The sequence below is a fragment of the Eumetopias jubatus genome, unplaced genomic scaffold (genome assembly GCF_037043125.1).
Source record: "Eumetopias jubatus isolate StellerSeaLion01/CBP00866 unplaced genomic scaffold, mEumJub1_p1.0 scaffold_10, whole genome shotgun sequence".
In the NCBI taxonomy this organism is placed as follows: Eukaryota; Metazoa; Chordata; class Mammalia; order Carnivora; family Otariidae; genus Eumetopias; species Eumetopias jubatus.
In genome coordinates, this window is record NW_028274816.1 from 86,270,890 (window position 1) to 86,293,384 (window position 22,495).

The 22,495-nt window shown below is 60.3% G+C and overlaps 2 protein-coding genes across 10 annotated transcripts in view; one reads left to right on the forward strand and one right to left on the reverse strand.

Moving 5' to 3' along the window:
• Positions 1–869: 869 nt before the first annotated feature.
• Positions 870–22,477, forward strand: UNC13D (unc-13 homolog D). Of its 5 annotated transcripts, none has more exons than XM_088028145.1 (33): positions 870–1,054; positions 1,797–1,832; positions 2,073–2,180; positions 2,297–2,356; positions 2,449–2,515; positions 2,777–2,957; positions 3,271–3,315; positions 3,453–3,521; positions 3,702–3,771; positions 3,939–4,043; positions 4,154–4,246; positions 4,325–4,428; positions 5,552–5,669; positions 5,775–5,899; positions 6,039–6,129; positions 6,211–6,267; positions 6,358–6,455; positions 6,560–6,611; positions 6,718–6,851; positions 6,948–7,068; positions 7,428–7,571; positions 7,768–7,866; positions 7,969–8,175; positions 8,357–8,425; positions 9,327–9,406; positions 10,736–10,841; positions 10,923–10,994; positions 11,324–11,407; positions 11,497–11,617; positions 11,843–11,966; positions 12,423–12,619; positions 13,385–17,556; positions 19,791–22,477. In XM_088028145.1, the coding sequence occupies exons 1-32, from the start codon at positions 938–940 to the stop codon at positions 13,504–13,506; spliced, it is 3,276 nt and encodes a 1,091-aa protein (XP_087884271.1). In that variant the 5' UTR covers positions 870–937; the 3' UTR covers positions 13,507–17,556; positions 19,791–22,477. The 5 variants fall into 5 exon arrangements, with proteins under 5 accessions (XP_087884271.1, XP_087884270.1, XP_027968388.1 ...); XM_028112587.2 differs by having other exon boundaries at positions 872–1,054; positions 19,795–22,477; XM_028112589.2 differs by lacking the exon at positions 870–1,054 and adding an exon at positions 1,205–1,249.
• UNK (unk zinc finger) overlaps positions 15,322–22,495 on the reverse strand; it is a 33,169-nt gene continuing 25,995 nt past the window's right edge. For all 5 annotated transcript variants that reach the window (XM_028112596.2, XM_028112591.2, XM_088028146.1 and 2 more), the window contains 5 exons: positions 21,545–21,646; positions 21,210–21,398; positions 18,415–18,596; positions 17,539–17,796; positions 15,322–16,774 (listed from right to left, as the gene is read on the reverse strand). In XM_028112596.2, coding sequence (XP_027968397.1) covers positions 16,619–16,774; positions 17,539–17,796; positions 18,415–18,596; positions 21,210–21,398; positions 21,545–21,646 — 887 coding nt within the window. In that variant the 3' untranslated portion in view covers positions 15,322–16,618. The remainder of the gene's footprint in view (positions 16,775–17,538; positions 17,797–18,414; positions 18,597–21,209; positions 21,399–21,544; positions 21,647–22,495) is intronic.

The window sequence follows — 22,495 nt, forward strand, 5'->3', positions numbered from 1 at the left end:
GGAGGAACATGTGTGGCAGTCTCTCCAGTGCGTGACTTCTTGTGAACCTCCGTGTCGGGGAGGGGGGGACACGACACAGCTAGAGTCCTTCCCAGGGCCTAACACCCCCCCCCCCACCCCCGTGGGCCCTGGCCTGGAGGAGGGCTGTGGGCGTGGTACCAGTGGGTCCGGGAGCTCTGAGAAGGGCCAGCACTAGAGCACTGGGGTGTCCTCTTTCCTGTCGCTTCTGGCTGGGCAGCGCCGCCTCTCCAGCCACTTCCTCTGTCCAGCCCCGCCCAGGAGCCCCTGGGGTTGGCCAGACCCCTACAAGGGCATCTGAAGGGAGCACCTCCTGACCGGTCTTGTAGGGGCGGGGGCTGCAGGGCTGTCTCCGCCCAGCATGGCTTGGCCCCGTCACCTTGGTGGAATGTCACCTGTGGGGTGGAGCAGGCCGAGCAGTTGGCCGCCTGCTGCGGAGATGCCTCTCGAGCCTCCATCCCGTGCCCTGCCCACCCCCACCCTAGGTCTCCGTCCGTTCAGGGAAGTCTGTGAGTGGCAACCCCACCAACCCAGGGCAGCTCTCCCCCTGGTCCCTGGCCCAGCTGGGCACACCCGTGGTGTGGGGCTGGCCCTGACGCCCCCTGCTGGGGAGCACTGGATACCCCCCCCAACATGCACCAGGGCCTCTGTGGGAGGGCGGGGTGGGGCCAGACCCGCCCACCAGGTCCACCTGCCTCCAGCCTGATAGAGTTCCTCCCAGGCTGGCCCAGGCGGCCAGCCAGAGGAAGGTGTAGGCCTCTGAGGTGGTGAAACCCTGACCGGAACCTCCCCCCACCCGCCTGCCCCCCCCACCTCCCTGGCGCGGGGAGGCACCGGGTGCGCTTTGCATAATCCTGTGGCTTCACTATCTTCACCCCGCGGCTGCAGCTCGGTGGAGGGGAAGGGCAGAGCGGCCCCCATGGCGACACCCCTCTCCCACCCCCAGCGGCGCCCTCCCCTCCTCCGCCAGGCCATCAAGATAAGGCGCCGCAGGGTCAGAGATCTGCAGGATCCCCTGGCCCAAACCGCTCAGGAGGTAGGAATGACCTCAGTGGGGAGGAAGAGTGGCCAGGGTGGGGCTCTTAAGGTCTCTGGGTGTGGGGCTCTACCTCTCGTGGGCTGGGGCTGAGGGTGTGGTTCCCTTTCCTGCCTCTTGTGGCACCTGGGCAGGGCCTTCTGGGTTGGCAGGCTGGGGTCCGCCATGTGTTCTCTGGGCCATCCTGGGTCTCAGGTCTGGGGTCGGAGCCTCTCTTAGCCCCCTCCCTCTGGAGGGGCCCCCTGCCCACCGTAGCCTCTGGTCTTCCAGCTCCAAAGACACCGGCTCCACTAGACAGGGAGTGTCCCTGCTGTGGGCCGGCCGGCTTGGGGACCAGCTGAGCAGCCCCCAGGCCTGCTTGGCATGACCCCCCCAGTCTCCCACCTCCACTGCTGGGCCTCACTTCCGCCGCGGGGGTGCCGAGCGTGGCCGCCAGATAAGCAGAGCTGCTTCCTCTGGGGAAGGAAGGGAGGTTGGGGCCACGGGTGCAGCGAGCTCACGCTGCTGGGGCGGCTGAGTGCCAATGGACCTCAGCCACGGCAGGCCAGGGGATGAGGAGGGTGGCCCAGGGGCTGGACTCCCCGGAGGCCTGCTGTGGGAACAGGTGTGCGGCACTGGTGGGTTGGAGGCCGGGAACCAGGGACCCCGCAGCCCTGGCCGGGCCTGCTCTGAGAGCCGTTAATGCTGTCTGAGCCCTGGTGCAGGCCTTGGGGACACCTTGTCTTTTCACTTTACTCCTCAGCTCGAGCCTCCATCCCACCACCTCTCCCCTGAGGAGGTAAGAATCGGAGTACTGGGGGAGGCAGTGGGGTGCTGGGAACACACTCCTCGGCTACTGGCCAAGGCTGACGGCAACAGCAGGGGAGGGGGGCACTTCTAGGCCGAACCCCCACCCCCCACACACTGTGGGCGCCCTGTCCCAGTTTTGGCCGTGCAGTGTTGGTGCCAGGGTGGCTGGGGGAGCTCACCTTGCAGTGGGCAGACCGGGGTTCCTGAGGTGACCCTGCTGTCGTCTCAGCGGGCCCTGCTCTACGAGGAAGCTCTCTACACTGTCCTGCACCGCCTGGGTCAGCCTGAGCCCAGCCATGTGCGGGAGGCCTCTGAGCTGCTGCAGTACCTGCAGGAGGTGAGTGCAGCCCCCACTCCGCCCGCCATCCTGCAGCCCGGACCCAGGAGTCCTCTCTTCCCCGCCCAGCCGCCCCCACCCTGCGCCCCTAGCCTCCTACACTCCTACCCTACCAGGCCTTCCACATGGAGCCCGAGGAGCACCAGCAGATGCTGCAGCAGGTCCAGAAGCTTGAGGTAACCCTGCTCCGGGAACCATCCTGGGCTAGGACAGGGGCTGAGAAGCCCAGCTCCCTCTAGGACTCAGGCTCACCCTTCTGTCCTTCTAGAAGCCAGTATTTTGTCTGAAGGCAACTGTGAAACAAGCTAAGGGCATTCTGGGCAAAGATGTCAGCGGTGAGTAGGAGGTGAGGGGCCCTGAGGGTCCTCTTCCCAGCTCCTCCTCCTCCCCATCAGTCCGTCCCAGAACTCAGCTGGAACTCAGAACTCCCCGCTCCCAGATGTCCCCCCCCCCGCCCCCGCCCCGGGTGCTGCGGGCCCCAGGGCCTTTGAGTCTGGGTTGGGGGGGGACTCTGCCCCCGGGATTGGGGTGATGAGGGAGTCTCCCAGGGAGCCCTGCCAACCCCCTGGCAGCCTTGCCCTTTCCCTCCTCCCCAGGATTCAGTGACCCCTACTGCTTGCTGGGCATCGAGCAGGGGGTGGGCGTGCAGGGGGGCAGCCCTGGGTCCCGCCATCGGCAGAAGGCCGTGGTGAAGCACACCATCCCGGAGGAGCAGACCCACCGCACCCAGGTCATCGCCCAGACACTCAATCCAGTCTGGGAGGAGACCTTCATCCTGTACGTGGCCCTGCCCCAGCCCCTATCCCCTCAAGGAGATCAGCGGGACTTCCTGGCTCAGGGGAGGGGACTTGGCTAGACTGGAGGAGGGGCCTGCTCCCTAGGCCCGAGACCGACGAGGAGGCACAAACACCACGTGTGCTGGGTTGCTGTGGGGGGTGGGCCGAAGCTTTACCTTAGGGGAGGGAGGAGGAGTTTGCAAGGAGGGGCTCCGACGGGGCAGTGGGTAAGTGGGGGTGGGAGCTTCTGGGGACAGGCTCTGGCCGGGGTCCGGCCCTCCAAGGCCCTCAGCCAGGCCCTTTTCTCCCCATAGGGAGTTTGAGGACATAAGCAACTCGAGCTTCCATCTGGACATGTGGTGAGGGGCATGCGCTGCCCGTAGGGGTCAGGGAGAGAAGAGAGGGGGTTCGGGGTGGTGGACCCTCCTCCCAAAGAGGTCAAGGGCTCCCAGGACACCCTCTCTGCCTCCTGCTCAAACCTTTGCCGCCCCCGCAGGGATATGGATACCGTGGAGTCTGTCAGGCAGAAGCTCGGGGAGCTCACAGATCTGCACGGGCTGCGAAGGTGAATGCCCCGGGAACAGGTTCCAGGGGGAAGGAGTGTGGGCTGCCCTCCCCATGCATGCGAATCGGTTGCTGGGCCACAGGCTCTGTCCAGGCCCAGGGGGCCACAGGAGGGGACGGGTCCCAGCCTGACCCCTCCAGTGTCTTGGCCCTCCCCCCTCATGGCCCCTGCCTGGAACAGGATCTTTAAGGAGGCACGGAAGGACAAAGGCCAGGACGATTTTCTGGGGAACGTGGTTGTGAGGCTACAGGTGAGCGGGGTCAGGAAACAGGGATTCGTGTGGGGTTCCAGGGAGGGGCTCCGGGTCCACATCAAGCTGAGCCTGGGGTCGGCCTCCCGTCGCCTCCTCTGCCCCCAACCGTGTGAGGCTTACGCTGCCCGTGGGCGTGGCCCCTCCCGCCTGCCTGGCCCCCGCAGGACCTGCGCTGCCGGGAGGACCAGTGGTACCCTCTGGAGCCCTGCACCGAGACCTACCCAGACCGCGGTCAGTGCCACCTCCAGTTCCAGCTCATTCACAAGCGGGTAGGTCTGGGGCCAGGAGCAGGGGTCTTCCAGTGGCCTGCCTGGGTTGGGCAGATGGACTGTGCTAGGGATGGGGTCCCCTCCTCACCGCCATGCCGGCCCCATTGCAGAGAGCCCCGGCAGCCAGCCGCTCCCAGCCCAGCTATACGGTGCACCTCCACCTGCTCCAGCAGCTGGTGTCCCATGAGGTCACCCGGCACCAGGTACTGCCCTCCCAGGGCTGGGGGAGGCACGTGGAGCCTACCGGCCAGCTCCTAACACCCTTCTACCTGTGCCCTCAGGCAGGCAGTACCTCCTGGGACGGGTCGCTGAGTCCCCAGGCTGCCACCATCCTCTTTCTCCATGCCACGCAGAAGGACCTATCTGACTTCCACCAGTCCTTGGCGTGAGTGCACCTGGGAGGGTCGCCTGGGAGGTACCAGCCTCTGCCTCCCTGCCTGCCCTACAAGCTGGCAGGCCAAAGTCTAACCCTCGAGAGATTTCTGTTTGGCCCCAACTGTGTGTGTTCAAGTTTTGAGTCTGGTGCCAACTCTTAAAAATCTGGAGATTTTCCATACAGAGTCACATCTCCAGCTTCCCGTGTACCCCAAGTGCATTCGTTCTCCTGGGCTAGCAGGGGGTCGCAGCAGAGAGCCTGGCTTCCCCCGCCCCTCACGGCTGCCATCAGCCCAGTCACTCCCTGACACCCTCTGAATCCTTCTGGGCATTTGAATTTGCTACCCCTGCCCCAGATGACAGCCTTGTGGCCCAGCTCCAGCGCTCTGGGGTCTACGGATTTGTGCGCCAGCATTACCAAATCTGTGTCGAGGGCTTGTCACGTCCCCCGGGCCCTAATAGGTTGTGGGAACATGTTCGAGTGCAGGTGAGGCGTGTGGAGCGGGGGGCACGCCAGGTGGAATGAGAGTGGGTGTGGCCCGGGGCCACGGCGGACACTTGGCATTTGAGAAGGGGGCGGACGGAGGTGAGGGACAAGGGCAGCTTGTAGGACCGCGGGCAGGTGGGTATCCCCAGGGAGGCGGGGGGGGGATGCAGGCGGGGCCAGATGCAGGAGCTGGCACCCACAGTGAGGGCCCAGTGCGCCCTCAGGGCCCAAGCATGTAGTTCGGGTGAGCGCTGTGTCCTGGGAGGGACTGGGCAGCCCTCTCCCCGCCGTCCTCCATCACTGCCCCACTCGGGTCTCAGCTTGGTCGTCACCTCCACGAGGTGTCCCCTGAACTATCTAAACGGGAGTCCCAGCGGACGTTTGCCACGTGTGCATGAAGGCTCAAGTCTCCACATCTGATTTTTTCAAAAGGAGCAAGAAATCCTGAATTTTTAAATCACAAGTATCCCAAGCGGACAGGGAGATGATTCATTTACCTGTTTGAAAAGCACCTTGACTAGGCTGATGAGGGCCGGCAGGAGGTCTGGGGCAGGGCGGGCGGGCGGGCGGCGGGAGGGGCGAGGCCCCAGGCCGCGCTGGGGGCTTCGTGTGTCGCAGGCCGCGCTGGGGGCTTCGTGTGTCGCAGGCAGTGGCTGGCTTATAGCCGCCTCTACCAGAGCCTGGAGTTCCCGAGCAGCTGCCTCCTGCACCCCATCACCAGCATCGAGTACCAGTGGATCCAGGGCCGGCTCAAGGGGGAACAGGTGGGCTGCGGTGGAAGGAGGAGTGTCGGGCAGGCGGGGCTCTGGGAGCCGGACGGCCGCCCGGGGCCCCTGTGACGCAGCCCCTGACTCTGTGTGGCCCCGCAGCTGGAGGAGCTGACCGCCTCGTTCAGCAAGCTGCTGGCCTACGGCCTCTCACTCCTCCGCAAGTTCCGGTCGGTTTTCCCCCTCTCTGTGCCCGACTCCCCGGCCCGGCTGCAGTCTCTGCTCAGGTCAGCGGCTTGCGCTCCCCCTTCCTCAGTGGGCAAGGGAACAAGGAAGAGCTGGGGCCCCTGCTGGCGAAGCCTGCTGCAGCTGTGAGTGGAGGCCTTGGGCAGGCGGCGTCCTGGACGCAGCTGTCTGTCTCCGCAGGGTCCTGGTACAGATGTGCAAGATGAAGGCCTTCAGAGAGCTGTGCCCTGACAGCGCCCCACTGCCCCGCCTGGTGACCGAGACGCTGAGGGTACGGGACTCCCCCTGGGGACGAGGAGGGCTTGGGCCCGAGCCTGGCACCCCTCCCCGCTCACCACCTCTTTGCCCGCAGACTGGCACGGTCGAGTGGTTCCACCTGAAGCAACAGCACCATCAGCCCATGGTGCAGGTGAGGGGGCTTGGGCAGGGAAGGAGGGGGGAGGCGGGGTGGGGTGCTCACCCCCTGCAGCCCTGCTCAGCGCACCTCTGTCCCTGCCAGGGCATGCTGGAGGCGGGCAAAGCCCTGCTGAGCCTGGTACAGGACATCATAGGTGACCTACACCAGTGCCAGCACACGTGGAACAAGATCTTCCAGAAGTGAGCAGGTGGCTGGGTGGGAAGGTAGCATGGCAGGGGCTCAGAATGGGGACCAGAAGGGCCCCGGGTGTGCTCCCAGGTCACCCCTGTGGCCTTCCTTGCAGCACCCTCAAGGTCGACCTCTTCTCCATGGCTTTCCTGGAGCTGCAATGGCTGGTGAGTCTCTGCCCAGCCCCCCCCCCCCCCCCCCCCCGCCCCGGGTCTCCAGGCTTTGCCCTCCACCCTGACTCGGGAGCCCTGTCCGCATGCCTTCCCTTTGCAGGTGGCCAAGCGGGTGCAGGACCACACGGCGGTGGTGGCAGGCAGCCCCGTGTCCCCAGAGATGGGCGAGAGTCTATTCCAGCTCTATGTCAGCCTCAAGGAGCTCTGCCAGCTGGGCCCGGGCCCTGCAGAGAGGTGGGCAGCAGGCTGTCGGCACAAGAGAGAGAGGAGGGTCAAGGAGGGTCTGCGCTAGCCCCGGCATTCCCCAGGCTGAGCCCCAGCTCTCCCCAGAGATGGAGTCCTGGCCCTGGATGGCTTTCACCGCTGGTTCCGGCCCGCCATCCCCTCCTGGCTGCAGAAGACTTACAGTGTGGCCCTGGCGCGGGTGCAGCGCGCTGTGCAGATGGACGAGGTGGGGGCGGGGCCTGCAGTGGGGCGGGGCCCGGCTTTGGGGGTGGGGCTAGGGGGCTCTGCTGGGGCCTCTAGGATGCGCAGAAGTTGGCGACCAGCTCTTGAGGCCAGCTGTGCGTACAACGCTGCCTCCTGATATCCTTGGTTTTCAGTGTGGCTTTCCTTCACAGACTGATCTTTGCAGCCTGGGGGTCTGGGTGGAGCCTTGCTCCGACCCCTTGTAGCCCCTTGCCCCCCCCACCCCCACCCCCGCTTGCTGGTGGTAGAAGCTCTGAATGCCTGGGGAAGGAAGGAGGGAGGGAGGGGCACCAATCTGGCGAGCCCTGAGCCCTCTTTTCTGCACCCTCCCCCATCCCCCAGCTGGTGCCCCTGAGTGAACTGACCAAGCATAGCACATCAGCTGTGGATCTGTCCACCTGCTTCGCCCAGATCAGCCATACTGCCCGGCAGCTGGACTGGCCGGACCCAGAGGAGGCCTTCATGATCACCGTCAAGTTTGTGGAGGTGCGGCGTCTTCCCGTGTCCTTCCCCACCTTTCTAGGACAGCCTCATTTGACTTGCCCTGTTTCCCCCAAGCTGTTGCCCTAGCAGCCTCCGAAAGCCTAGGTCTTAAGTCCCCAAGTCACTGAGATTTCCATGCCTCCCCCCAGTGCCCCCCCATCGGGCTCCCGCTGCATTGATCATCCTCTCCCCACCCCAGGACACCTGTCGGCTGGCTCTGGTATACTGCAGCCTTATAAAGGCCCGGGCCCGTGAGCTCTCTGCAGGCCAGAAGGACCAGGGCCAGGCAGCCAACATGGTAAGGGCCAGAGCTGGATGTCGGGCCGGGGGTGGGGTTAGGGATTGCCGGTGCTGGCAGACTCCAGCAGCTCTGCATCCCTGTGCCCATGCCTGCCCTCAGCTGTGCGTGGTGGTGAATGACATGGAGCAGCTGCGGCTGGTGATCGGCAAGCTGCCCACTCAGCTGGCCTGGGAGGCTCTGGAACAGCGAGTAGGGGCCGTGCTGGAGCAGGGCCAGCTGCAGAACACGCTGCACGCCCAACTGCAGGGTGCGCTGGCTGGGCTGGGCCATGAGATCCGCACAGGCGTCCGCACCCTGGCCGAGCAGGTACCTTGTCCAATTCACAGGGACCCCGCCCTGCCCATCCTTGTCCTGAAGCGCCTCCAGTAGGACTCGGGCTGATGTCCAGCCCCTACCCCTTCCTAAACCTAAACTCAGGCTCCAGGAGGCTTCACCCTGTCCCCTGTACTCATGCCCTGGCCTCCCTCCTACTGTTTTGTGTCTCCAGCTGGAGGTGGGCATTGCCAAGCACATCCAGAAACTCGTGGGCGTCAAGGAGTCTGTCCTGCCTGAGGATGTGAGTGGCCCTCCCTGCTCACCTTTGCCAAAGGGGCTTAGAGTGGCAGGGGGTGGAAGGCTGGGGGGTGTCAGAGATAAGTCCCCCAGACGTGGGCAGGAAATGTTCCCTTCTGGGCCTCAGTTTCCTGCTTGGATGCTAAGGGGGAAGGGGTGGGTCATTCCATGGGCTCTCCCAGCATCCGCGTGGGGACTGCAGTGGGGGAGGGCTTAGCCTTTGCAGCCAAACCGATCTGGGTGTGCATCCTTCTGAACTCCCTGTTTCTACAAGCCAGCTGACTTCAGCATCCTCATCTGTCCGGGGGCAGAGAGAGTGATGTGTACCTTTGGTTGTCTGGGAGAAGGTCACTCAGTAATTCAGCAGCTTATGTAAGCGCTCTGTCACGGGCATAGATTTAGGCATGGGGGTATGGATCAATGAGCAAAACTTACAAAACTCCCTGCCTTCCTGGAGCTCACATTCTGGTAGGGGAGTTGGAAGGAGAGCTAGAACCGTAGCTGTGACTAGAATTAAACGTGTGTGTGTGTGCACACATGACGCGTTAGTGAGTACTAGAGAAAATGAAGATATTTATATCCATATTTGTGTTTTTTTAAAAGATATTTTTAGACAGTGGCTAGAGAAGGCCTTCCTCAGGGGGTGACAGCTGAGTCAAGACCTCAAGGAAGCAAGAGAAGGAGCCCTGAGGATTTCTAGGGGAGGGCACGGCCAGGGCCAGGGCCCTGCGGCAGGACCCCGCACTCTGGAGGAGACCGGTGTGGCCGGAGCCGACTGTGGGCAGGGCTCAGCTCTGGCGCACGTTCCGAATGAGGCAGGCAAAAGTTCGTGGCCCTGTTTCCTCTTCCGAGTCAGGGCATGGGAATGGGCCAGAGCCAGACTTGCCACCCATTCCTCTCCCCAGGCCATTCTGCCCCTGATGAAGTTTCTGGAGGTGAAGCTCTGCTACCTGAATACCAACTTGGTGCAGGAGAACTTCAGCAGGTGTGCAGCACCCTCCCACCCTGTGGCGCCACCTCCCCCTGACCTGCCCCTCTTTCCCGGCCTCAGCCATTTTCACGGGAGGATGCAACCCGCCTCTGCTTAAATGCTCACCCCTAGGGACAGGGAGCTCACTACCTCACACACCTGCCCGTTTCCCTTTAGGCGGAGCAGAAAGCTGCCTACCTTTTCTCCCTTAGCCCTGGGCTGTCTGTCCCTCCTAACATTACAGGCAATTGATGTTCCTCTCCCAGGATCCAGGGGGACTTCTTGTTAGGGTCTCTCTTAAAGCAGGGGCCCAGCACACCAGGCAGCAGGACTAGACGTCAAGGATGTGGGCTCTGGCCCACCTGGATTCAGACTCTAGTTTTGCTGCTGCTCGGTGGGTGGATTGAGCAGATTACTCAAGTTTTCCATGCAGATGATCATAGTTCTGGCCTCTAATGAGGATCAAGTGAGTCACATGGGGTGCCGAGCGCAGCGCCTGTGCAAAGGAAGTGGTCGGTAATGAGCTGCACAATGATGACCCTGGGTCCTCCCCACGGGAACTGGGCTCTGAGACTGCTGCCCCTCCCCCCAGAGGTCCACTCCCAGTGGCGCGGCGGGGCCGGGGCAGCCCACCGCTGTTATTTCTCAGGCCACAATATGCCATTTGTTCAGCTAAAACGGAGTTAAATCTCCATTATAGGGACTTGACTCATATAGTCTCAAAAGCCGTTAGAACGTTGTCTGGTGCCTAGTAAGCACTCAAATATGCTGAATCCATTAACTACCTTTAATGCAACCTTCCCCATTCCTAATTGCACAACCCAGTTTTGTTTTGTTTTGTTTTTGTACTGAACTGCCTGACTCTACTTTGACATGTGAAATTTCAGTTATTTCAGGTAGTTAGGACGTGGCTTGGTTGTCACTTTATTCTCCCCAGGGGTAGTAGGTGCTTATCTGTGTTGAAATCCTATTCATTTTGACCACCCCCATATTGAATCGTGATTATGTCACTGGGGGACCAGCCTCCCTGCCCCTCCTTGTTTGTTGGGGTTTGATAGTCCTACTGAGGGAGGTTCTTTGCTACGTTGTGAAACATACTGGTTGGGACTGGCCCCATCTGCACCACCCCCCTCCTTGTCCTCCTTCCCTCAGGAGACCAGCCCTCCCTCCCTCCACCCCTGCCTGCTGCCCTGGTCCCAGCCTTACCAGAGAAGCAGGTGGAAGTGGAGGGTGGGGTGGGGTGGGGAGGAGCTGGGGGTGGGCCTGGGTCTCTCAAGAGCGTCTCTGCTTCCTCTCTTCCGTCCTCCTGTCCTGCCACTGGCATCCCTCTGCACCTCACCCCAGCCTCCTGACCCTGCTCTGGACCCACACGCTCACCGTGCTGATGGAGGTGGCTGCCTCCCAGCGGAGCTGCCCCCTGGCCTCCAGCAGGCTGAAGATTGCATTGCAGGTACTGATAGCAGTGACAACGAGTAATAACCCGGGGTGGGGGGGGTGCTGATGTCTCACCCTCCTGATGTCTCATCCCTAGAATCTGGAGATCTGCTTCTACGCAGAGGGCTGTGGCCTACCACCCGCAGCACTGCACACAGACACCTTCCAGGTAGGGGTCTTTTGGTGAGCTGGTGGGGTTGGGGGGGGGAACCTGCCTTTCTGTGCTCACCTGTGTCCAGTACCAGCTGCATAATTTACAGGGCCCAGCACAGAAAGAAAATGTGGGCCCCCCCCTTTTCAAAAATTAAACCAAGCAGAAGGTTCTTTAAGCACAGGGAGGGGGCAGCTGTGAGACTGTGGGGGGGGCACACCTGTGAAGCCCACCCGGAGCTTTCCGTATCACATTGATATTGGCCGAACCAAATCCTCTGAAGGGCGTCACTGGACTGGGTTGAGTGTGACAGTTCAGGTGACTTCTCAGCTGTGCCTCGTTCCCAGGCTCTGCAGAGGGACCTGGAGCTGCAGGCCGCTTCCAGCCGGGAGCTCATCCAGAAGTACTTCTGCAGCCGCATCCAGCAGCAGGTGAGGCTCTTTTCCTCCGTGGGGCTCCCGGCGCCCCTGGGGCCCCGCCTGCATCCTGCCCCGCTCTGCCCCTGCGCTCCACCCCCTAGGCGGAAACTGCCTCTGAGGAGCTGGGGGCTGTCACAGTCAAGGCTTCCTACCGCACCTCTGAGCAGAAGCTGCGTGTGGAACTGCTCAGCGCCTCCAGCCTGCTGCCCCTGGACTCCAACGGTGAGTGCAGGCTGCGCGCCGGCCACTGCCCGTGTCCTCACTGGGCCCACCCCCACGTCCCCCCGCGTCCCTGGCCGGTCTGCTCTCCAGAGAGGGAGCGCTGGGTGCGTTTCCTTCATGTTGCCAGGAGGGGGCGATGCGGCCGAGCAGGGCACAGCGGCGGGGGCGGGGAACTGGGATATCCTTGGCAACGTCACCTCCCCAGGTGACCTCCCCACTTGCCAGGCTCCAGCGATCCCTTTGTCCAGCTGACCTTGGAGCCCAGGCACGAGTTCCCTGAGCTGGCCCCCCGGGAGACCCAAAAGCACAAGAAGGACCTTCACCCCCTGTTTGATGAAACCTTTGAATTGTGAGTGGGTTCCTACACTCGCCACCCTTCCCCAGCCCTGGACTTCCCTCAGACCTGCTCCTCCCACAGCTCTCCTGTGATGAAGGCATTTGGGTTCCAGGGAGGGGCACCTGGAAGGGGGGTTTGCTGGGACCCTACGAGGAGTGGGACTGTGGGGGAGAGGGCCCCCACCTGTTGGGACTTAGAGTCTTGCTTCCAGAGAATGGTCCTCTTCCTAAGTCCTCTGTTCCCTGAGACAGGAGGGTCTGGGGAACACAGGCCCCTGGTTTAAAGTCAAAGGAGGTGTCTGTCAGAGCACACGCCAGGCCGAGAACTGACTGCCATTCTAATCCCCACCTGTCTGCCGTCAGCCCTGGCCTGTCCCCAAGAACCAGCGATGAACTGTGTGTGTAGGGGGGGGGACGCCAGGGACCGTGTAGGGGTGGGCAGCTGAGCCCCGCTCTGTCCGCCCCTCAGCCTGGTGCCTGCTGAGCCATGCCAGAGGGACGGAGCGTGCCTCCTGCTCACAGTGCTGGACCACGACACGCTGGGGGCTGACGACTTGGAAGGGGAGGCCTTTCTGCCCCTGCGCTCCGTGCCGGGCCTGACCGGGACCGAGGAGCCTGGCGAGGTGCCTCAGACGCGCCTGCCCCTCACCTACCCTGCACTCAACGGTAGGCCTGAGCCCCAGGGCAGAGGCTGTGGGGCTTCGGGTGCAGGACCTGGCCCAGCACTGGGGGTGCAGGGGAGGGGCAGCCCGTCAAGGTCAGGCAGCGGCCCCTGGGGGCGCGAATGGAGCTGGGGTCAGAGAAATCCCTTCCTTGGAGGTGGGAGCCAGTGGAGTCAGCGTGGTGGTGGCTTGTGTTGCTGAGTAGATCTCGGTCTCATCAAGAGACAAGTGAAATCTGTTAGGCCAAGTGTGGTATGACTCTTCGGGGATGGGGGGTCACCAGTATGTTCACCTGGGGAGAGAGGCTGGGTCTCCGACTGGGGGGCACAGGCCAAGTGTTCTCCAGACTGGATAATAATAGGTGACATGTCTGAGCACTTATTATGGGCCACTCCTAAGCACTTGATACGTATTAACTCCCAATCCTACAACCACCTAACATGTCAGATACTATTACTGCTGTTTTACAGATGAGTAAACCGAGGCACAAAGAGGTTAACTAGCTAGCCTTAGGTTCTCATGTAAAGAGGTAATAGTTGCAACCTGAGGCGCGTCTCACTCAGCCTCTTCCGGTGCAAATCGCAGTCATGCCAGAGGCGCTGATGTGTCTCATCTTATCCGTCGGGCTGTCTTGTGAGCTTGGCTGGTGTGTGTCCATCACTAGTTTCCAGGATGGCTAGAGAATGGGTCAGTGCTGTGTCCCCTGCCACTACCCAGGCACTGCCCCCCGCCCTGCCGCAGTCTGACCCCCAAACGCCTCTCTTCACAGGGGATCCCATCCTGCAGCTGTTGGAGAGCCGGAAGGGTGACCGGGAGGCCCAGGTGTTTGTGAGGCTGCGGCGGCAGCGAGCCAAGCAGGCCTCCCAGCATGCCCCAAGGCCAGGGCAGTAGAGTTTTAAGTGCCAGTAGCAGTGGAGGTTAGGGATGGGGTTGGGTGCCCGGTAGGGACGGGCTTTCCTGAAAGGTCTGGGTTCTCCCCACCATAGTGCAAGCCCTCCAGCCTGGCCTAATGCTCCAGAAGGGCCCTGCAAACCTGGGGAACCCCAGCGTGTGGAAGGCCCAGCATGAAGATCCCGTCTGGTCCTCCTGCCAGAGCAGGGACCCATGGTGCTGGTGCCAGGACCCTATTAGTATTTATATTCCCTTCTTCCTGCCTTCAGCCCTGGCCTCAGCATTCTCTACCGAATCTCAGCACCAGGGGGAGGGTGCGGCTGTCTGCGGCTCCCGCCCCTGCTTCCCTCTTTGGGGGAAGCTGCTCTGGCAGAGACCTCTCGGCCACCTGTTTCTGGCACGCCTATTTCCAGTCACTGGGGTGGAGGTTAGGCTCCCACGGGCCTGTTCTTTAGCACCCCTACCTTGGTTCACTAGGGCCAGGGCTATGGCACAAAGCCTCCTGGGGGAGGGAGGGAGGGGACCCTGCCAGAGACGAGGCTACAGCTGCCCTGGTGGGGAGGGCGGCAGCTCTAATGAAGGGAGCCTGGCTCCTCTCCTGAGGTGGCTGCCAGTGCCCAGGCTAAGGAGCCTAGAGCCAAGGAGCTTCTGGCTCGGAAGAGGTGAAAGCTGGCAGGCAGTGGGGCTGGCATGGAGGGGCAGAAGCAGAAAAGACAGCTTGGCCAGCCGTGTCTACTGAGGATACCTCCTCCCTGAGACGGTACCTGCCACTTAGGAACTTTCTTAGCAAAAATAAAAAAAGAAAACAATTCATTGTCCTCTAAGGAACTATACCGTTGGCCTGCACTGGGGCCCAGAAGTTTATAGTCAGGCCACGCAAACCCTCTCCTCAGCCCTCTGGCAATGAGACCTTGAGCTGCCCCTGACCTGGGGGGGGGGGGCCTGGCCCACCCCTCACTCCCTCACGTTCTAGAGCACGTGTGGGAGTAACTGATGCACAAGCAGGGCTTCGCACAAAACATTACTAGGCATGTCAGTTTGTGGTTGCCGCCTGGCACTCCAAGGGGAGCACTGGGAGTGGGGGGGCGTCTCCCAGGAGTGCAGGCTGAGTGGCTATTCAAGGGCTTAGAGGAGCAGGGTCCCAGCCTGGCCTGGGGGGAGGTGGCCACTGTATTGGGGGTCAGAGCCCAAGGCCACGTTGTCATTCTAGCTGTGTGACCCTGTTTGAGTCCCTTAACCTCTCAAGTATGATGGGAGTCGGAAGTCAGATGAGATCACCTCCAAGGCTCCTTTCAGCTCTGAATCTGAGCCCCATACAGAGCCCACTAGGTGCGTTTCTCACAGCCACCTGCTAGGCCCACTTAGAGCAGGGAAAGGGGGGTGGCTAAAAAGGCTGAGACCCTCCTCCTCCCTCCCTTCTAGTGCTTTTATGAGAAGGCAGTATGTGTCTGTTTCTCTGGGAGACAACTAGGGACCTGTTGTCTTTCACAAAACAAGTAAACAGGTCCCAGCTGATAATGGATCCCTGAAGAGTCCTAAGCCTAGGAGGCCTCCCGGGCTAAAGGTCTCCAACTCATTTGTGCCAGCAGGCCTGGGTCGGAGGGCACTTGAGCTCTGTCTAGGGGCTTGGAGCCACCTGGGGGCTTGAAGGTGGCTTTAGCCGCCGAGCCACACCTTGGGTGGGGGCCTGAGCTCTTTCCGTGGCCTAGGTGGGGCTGGAGCCGAGGCTGGGAGGGCCAAGCTGACTCTTCTGATAGTTCAGAGGCCCTTATTTGGGGCCCTGCTCTCCCTCACGCCCATGTAAACAAGCTACCATTTTAAGTTCATATTTTATTTCCAATAGGTTTGGAGCTTTGTTGATTTTTGCATTTTTGTAAAAAAAAGTTTTCACTTAATTCATTGAAAGCCCTTTCGTGCTGAGCCCAAGGGGGAGCCTGGGCCAGACCAGACCCTTCACAGCCCTGTTGCTCCCGCCCCAGACCCCCAGCGCTGGGAGCAGGGTGGCTTCCCTCCACCCGCTCTGCCCTCCCGCCCCCACTGCATCTTTCTGTACAGAACAATTTTTAAAATGGAAGCTAAGACACAATATACATTGGACAGGCACGCACACACATGTACACACGCGTCCGCTCCAAATGGGCAGGACGTCAGCTGCACTCAGAGAGCACCAAGGAATGCGCACGGAGCCCCTCCCGGTGAGGAGGGCAGGGCCTAAGCCCCACCTTGGTCCCCAGTCTGCAGCTCCTCCCCACCAATTGCCCTGCTAGCTGCCGGAGGGGGTAGGGGGGAAAGGGAGGAAGCTGACAGCAGCTGGGGGGTTATGAAGAGGGCAGTGCCAGTCTGGTAGGTGGTCCTGGGGCCAGGGAGGTTGCTCTGGGGGCCCGGAGGGAGAGGACTGAGGTGGACCCCTGGCCTCAGGAACCTGAGGGGTAGAACTCCTGGGCCTTGCCCCTCAAGGAGCTTCAAGGGCCCAGGGTTGGGAGTGGGGCTGGCCCCTGCAGCTTTGGCCTGCCAGCCCCAGACTAGATACACATTTGGTAAAACCTAGGAGCTAGGCTGGCTGAGACCCCCGGCACACCCCCCTCTCAAGCCTCATGGCTGGGAACCAGGTCTGTCCCCCCGATGTCCACACCCCTGGCTCTGGCCCTGGCCTCGGGAGGTGCAGTGAACAGGGCCTGCCCTGAAGGCTTGGTCCCTCCCCTTGGCCCCTTCCAGCTTCCTGCTCGGGCCCCAGGAAGAAGTTAAAACTAGTTAGTTTTCCTACATTAAAAAGAGAAACCTATCCCCTGCCAAAAGGCCGGTGGGCAATGAGGGGACTTTGTCTCTGCAATGGAAAAGGACAGAATGGGCAAGGGGAGGGCTGCAAAAGAGTTTTTTCTTTTAAAAAGTGCTTGGTAAGTCTGTTTTAAAGTGTGTGTCTATATCTACGTACAGATACACACTGTTCACACACTGCTGCCCACGCACACCCGCACGCGCACAGAAATGTATACATATACAGAATCATATACACATACATACATACGTACATACATACATACATACATATATATATACTTTAAAAAGTCCTAGGAAAGAAGATCTGAGCCGGGCCGGGGCCAGGCCTGCAGGGTCACGACTGGAGAGTGTGGGCCCGGCTGGGCTGGCAGACGGGGCACTCGCTGCCCTCGGCGCAGAGCTCACACAGCACGGCGTGTTGGCATGGCAGCACCGCTCGGTTCTGCTCCTGACACTTAAGGCATTTCACCGACTGCATGTGGAACACGGCCTGGGGAGGGAGAGGGATCCCGTGGTCACTGGCCCGGCCCCTCTTCACATTCACTTCAGTCCCCTTGGGGCAAGGAAACTGAGGCAAAGAGCTCAGCAGCGTGCTCACAGGACTCAGCCGACAAGTGAGAGAGCAAAGCTGGAGCTCAGGCTGCTGCCCTCGAGGCTCCCAAAGTCTGCTTCCGGCCCCACTGGGGAGAGGGGAGGCCCAGGGCTGCTCCACAGCTCCCGCCCTGACAGGCTCTCCCTCCCACAAAGCCCCTGCCTCGTTTGATCCTGCAGTGACCCTCAGTCCCCAAATGAGAACCGTGAGGCCTGGCTACAAATGCCTGGTCAAAGAAGGAACGTACTTTTCTGCTGTGCCATGCTCCCCGGGCATTCAGCCGGGCACCTAGGAATGCCAAGTAGCTCAGGGGACATAACTGTTCTGGAGCGTGTGCTGGTATGTGCAGCGCTCACAGGAGGACAAGCATCTTGATGCCACTGAAGGCCCAGGCCCAGTGACGTAGCTTGGGTCAGCCCTGCCCGAACCGTGGGGGGTGAGCACTGGTACGTCTCCACCTCCACCTTTCTCACTTCCCCAAGGAGTGAATTTCCTCCTACCTCCCCACCTGCAGGCAGCATCCTGTGCCAGCCCAGCAGCTGGGCAGAGGCTCTCGGACGGAAGACGGCTGTCCCTGGAGCGGCACGGACCCGTCAGAGTCCAAGGCCCGGCTAAGGCTGCCGCGTGCCCCCACCCAGCGCTCCCCGAACCTCCGGGCTGACCTTGTCCACTTGCTCCAGGTGGGCGCGCAGCTGCTTCTGGAGGGAGTAGAGGGTGGAGAGCGAGAGGGCCTCCAGGTCAGAGAAGGTGGGCAGGGCCTGCAGGTCGGGGCCCGAGTGCAGCCGCTCCAGTTCTTCCTGTAGCTTCTTAACCTGCCCCTCCAGTGCGTCCCGCTGCTCCCGGGCCAGCTCGCACTCAGCACCTGCTGCACTGGCCCGCTCACCGGCCTCCTCCGCCTCCTTCTTCCAGGCATCACAAGCCTGTGGGCCCAACACACAGCGCCTCATCATGATGGCCCCCTGCCCCCGTGTCCCCTGCAAGCACCTCTCTGGGAGCCTGCATGGGCCACTTGTGGCTGCAGGGCCTGCTGGGGAGCTGGGTCAGCTGTCTGGGAAGGGAGGAGGCGGGCACTGCCTGCAGAGAAGAGAGGTGTCAGGGCCTGCAAGAGACCCTCTCTAGGCAGGGAAGGGGGCTGAGCCCAACACAGCAGGGGAGCACCAGGCAGAGCTGGGCATGCTGCTGGCGAGCACCTGCAGGAGCAGCCAGGCTGCAGCTGGACAGAGGAACCGTCTCAGAACCTAGAACCCTGGACCTGGAGCCCTGGGAAATCAGGACTTCTGGGGAGAGGCCAGCAGTGCTGTGCGGCCAAACCAAATAAGCAACTCACAGTGGGAATTCCGGGCCTGGGCACCAGCCACCCTAGGGTCCTGATTGGCAAGGCAAGTGTCTCCACGGGAGAAGAAAGTGAATAAAACTGAGTTTCTGCTCTGTCCTCCAGGACCCCTGCCCTCCCACCCCTGCGCCTGCTCTGTGTAAGATGGGCTCAGGCTGGATGGGAATCGGCCCTGGGAAGGGCAGTGGGTGCGGGGGCCCAGTACCTGCTTAGCCTGCTTCCAGGACTCCTCCCATTGCTTGATGGTGCCGTTGGCTTCTTCAAGCTCTTGCCGCAGCCGGGCCAGCTCAGCGGCCCCTGGCCCCGACAGGAAGGCAGGGGAAGTGCCTGGGGAGAAGCTACCAGACGCAAAATGCTCCCAGATGCTGCTATTCATCCCGTTCAGACCTGCCTCGGGAAAGGGAAGAACGTTAGAGCTCCGGAGGGCTTCAGGCCTGCGCCCAGGCCCTGGTCCTGTCCAGCCCTCTGGGAGGCTTCAAGGGGCTAGCTGTGCAAGGCTTCAGCAATGTCAGGCTGGGGAAACTCAGGGATGTGTAGGGCCCACAGTTGCATCAGACCTACTGCAGTACCACCTGCTACTCAACGTTTGGCACTTAACTTCTGAGGCTCAGCATCCTCATCTGTAAAGTGAGGATCCCATCATTTGCCTCACAGGGTGATTTGGAGGCTTGGGAAGTACTGCAGGAAGAGCAGTCTGTAAAGGAGGCAATTTATGATTGTGAACTGACTTTTCGGCTAGAGGGAGGAGAGCCTTCTTGCACCTTCTGTAAGGCTTGGGAGGAGGTGGAGGGGCAAAAACACAGGCCAGAGCCTCAGATGATGGCACAGCTAGAACAGGAGGAGTTCAGGGAGCCCGGGCTTCATTCCCCTTGTTTTATGATAAAGAAACGAACATACAGTGTGTTGCTAAGAATCACACAAACAGTAGGGGCATCTGGGTGGCTCAGTCGCTTGGGCGTCTGACTCTTGGTATCGGCTCAGCTCATGATCTCAGGGTCATGGGATCGAGCCCCATGTGGGGCTCTGCACTCAGCAGGGAGCCTGCTTGAGATTCTCTCTCCCTCTGCCCCTTCCTCCATACCCTCTTTCTCTCTCTCAAACAATAAATTTTTTTCCCCAGATTTATTTATTTGAGAGAGAGAGCATGAGCGGGGCTCAAGGGCAGAGGGAGAAGCAGACCCCACAGAGTAGGGAGCACAATGCGGGGGCTTGATCCCAGGACCCTGAGATCATGACCTGAGCCAAAGGCAGATGCTTAACCAAAGAGCCACCCAGGTGCCCCATGAATAAATAAATCTTTAAAAAAAAAAAAATCACACAAACAGTAAACAGTGGAGCCAATATACAGTCAGAGCATCTGACTCCAAAGGCTTTCCTCTTTCCGATGAGCTAAGCTGCGTGCTCCTCCAACTGTACGCTCGCTCAGTCTTTCCACAGATGTTTACTACCACCATGTGCCCTACTCTGTGGCCCCTAGGGCAGCCCCTATCTTCTAGAGGGGCATCCATACCCACGTCTGGCCTCATTCTGCCCACACTTATTCTAATAATTTCTTTCTCACTCCCTTTTCCACTAATCCAGCCAGGATGTTCCAGAACCTGCCAAGAAATACCAGTGCACCCAAAATATGAGAGACATCATCCTGTGTGGAGAGCCTGAGATGTGAACAACCTATGAGCCTATGTGCCCTGTCTCAGAGGTGGGAACTCAGAGCCAACACTAACACCGTCCCAGCAGCAAGCTCTTCCCATGGACCTCTGTTCCACTGAACTCAGGCAGCATTTCCTCTCTTGGAGAGGAGCCGCTTCCTCTCTCAACTGCGTCCCGCTCAGGTCCCCTCTGTTATTCTGAATCACAAACCCAGGCCTTTGCCTCCACACAACAGTGACAGTCCCAAGGACACTCTCATGTCCGTGCTCCTCTGCCTCCCCGACTAGACCATGGCTCCATACCAGCAGGGACTGTTGAGCTCACAGTGTACCTATAACTCTGCTCAGTAACTACATGGAGGAGTGAATGAATGTGCAGCCAGTGAGAAGGGCTACAATCAAGATGCTTCCAGAATACGAGCAAGTCAGACAAATGTAACACAAAGCATCTAAACCTGACAGACTCAACATAAAATGGAACAGCCACCTCCAAAACTGGAAAGATGCTAAGAAATCAACACGTTGCCCTGATCTCTGGAGTGAGATGAGGGAGCTCCCAACCCGGTCAGAATGTCAAATGTGGCTCAGAGGCTCAGGCTCAGTGTGATCAGGAAGCCCAGCACCCTCAGCAGAGGTTATTCCTTCTCTCCTCCAACAGCTGCCAGGAGAGGGGAACTAAGAGTAGAGGCGGCGGTTTGGGTACCGAGCTGTTTTACGTGTTACCTCAGTGAATACTCACACCAGCCCGCCCATGAGAGGGAACCCTGCCCGCAGAGGTGGAGCCTGAGGCTATGACTGAAGTGCCCTCCAGAACCCACAGTCCATACCATTCTAACACCTGTGTTCAGCAAACAGCCTCTGGGGTTACAGCTAGGTCTGCCTGGTGCCTCTGTTTACCAGGAAGGCCACTTTGAGCCTATTCAGATTTTTCCCTTTGCCTCTGGTGAAGCTGGCTGTTGTGAGCCCGCCTGCGAGAGTTCTGGGCGACTGGGCAGAACCAGCACACTGGAATGAACAGCACCTAGGCCCTGGCACTTGAGGCCACTGCTTCTCACTGCACACTGGCCCTGTGCCCAGCACTTCACTCATGTTATTTCATTTAAGCCTCGCCACCGTCTTAGAAGGAAGATGCTGCCATTATACAAATTTTAAAGCAGAGGAAACTAAGAGAGGCTAAGTTGCTTGTCTAGTTTTACCCAGCTAAGAGAAACATGGGACAGGGACCTGACCCACCTCCAAGCCATAAGCCACTTGCTTCAACCTCATTCTGCATTGCCTCTGGCTGTGGACAAAGCACTTTCCAAAAGCCCAGATCCTGCCCCAGGTCTCAGAGACACACACGCTCTCTTACCCAAAGATCCATGTGATGCTGAGGTCCCCAAAAATGTGTTTTCTGACTGGCTCAGGTGGCCCTGGGGCTGCTGCAGGAAATGTGAGGAGAGGCTGACAGGAGGGGACGGGGATGCTGAGTGGAAGGAAGCAGAACTGCCCAAGGAACCAGGGATGTTCACGGGCGCAGAACTCTGCAGCAAACTGCCACCTGGAAGAGAGGCCCCGGAGGGCCAGTAAGGGCAGGGCAAGCGATGCGGAGCCACACCAGCAGGGGGCAGCTCATGTGCCCATCTTGGGCCAGGTTGGACCCCCTACGAGCCCTCCCTCGAGTGCTGCCCGCCCGCTGCCCAGTACCAATTGTGATGCTGCCTGGGTGGGGCACTGTGCTGTTATCGAAAGTCTTCTCTAGGGCGGCCACCCCAAACTCGTTCAGGTCCAGGTCATCCAAGGCAGATTCTGGAGACAGACAGATTGGGGTGTGAGCCTCCTTGCCTCCTGAGAGGCCACACCACCCTGAGGTTCCAGGCCTCGCCCCCAGGACCCACCTGCCCTCTACTGCCTCCTCTTCACGCTCAGTCCCACTAGACCCATGCTCTCGAGCCTCTGCCTGTCGGGCTGCTGCTCTGCCAACACAGACGCCCTGCGCTATCTGCCTCGCCAAGTCCAGCTCAAATGGCGCACTTTTCCGAAATCTTCACTGATACCTCCAAGGAACCCAATGCAGGGTTCCTGACTCTGACAGAGGTCTTATCTCCTGCTGTTACAGCTCATATGTCTCATCCCTGAGTTCTCTGGGGGGCAAGCAAGCCTCTGGGCCCTCAGTGGCTACTGCATAGTAGGTGCTTGACAAATATCCACTGCCCTCTGCTGGACTAGACTGGGAAGCTGGGAACAACAGGAACACCCTGTCTGCGTCTCTTAACATCCCAGTGCTTAAAACACGATCTGGCACAAAGTAGCACCCATAAATGACTGCTGAGAGAGAAGGGCAGTGGCTTCAAATGGCCAGGAACTCTGAGGACAGTTGTGCAGGCTGTTCACTACACAAGGATACCTAGTGAGAAAAATGAGTGAGGGCTGAATCACCTGTCGTGGAATGAGACTGCACTTGTCCAGAGAAAGAGTTATGTCTTTCTAATTTGCACAACAGAGCAAACTGAAGGGCTACTTACTTTCCTATAAGGGCTAGTCTTGGGCCACACCTTGGACTCATTTTCCCTTTTCAAAGGGCTCAGAGTGCCCACCCTCTGACTCTCTCAAGATAAATGTCTACTGGTTTGAATCTCACTCCAGGGACCTAGTTTC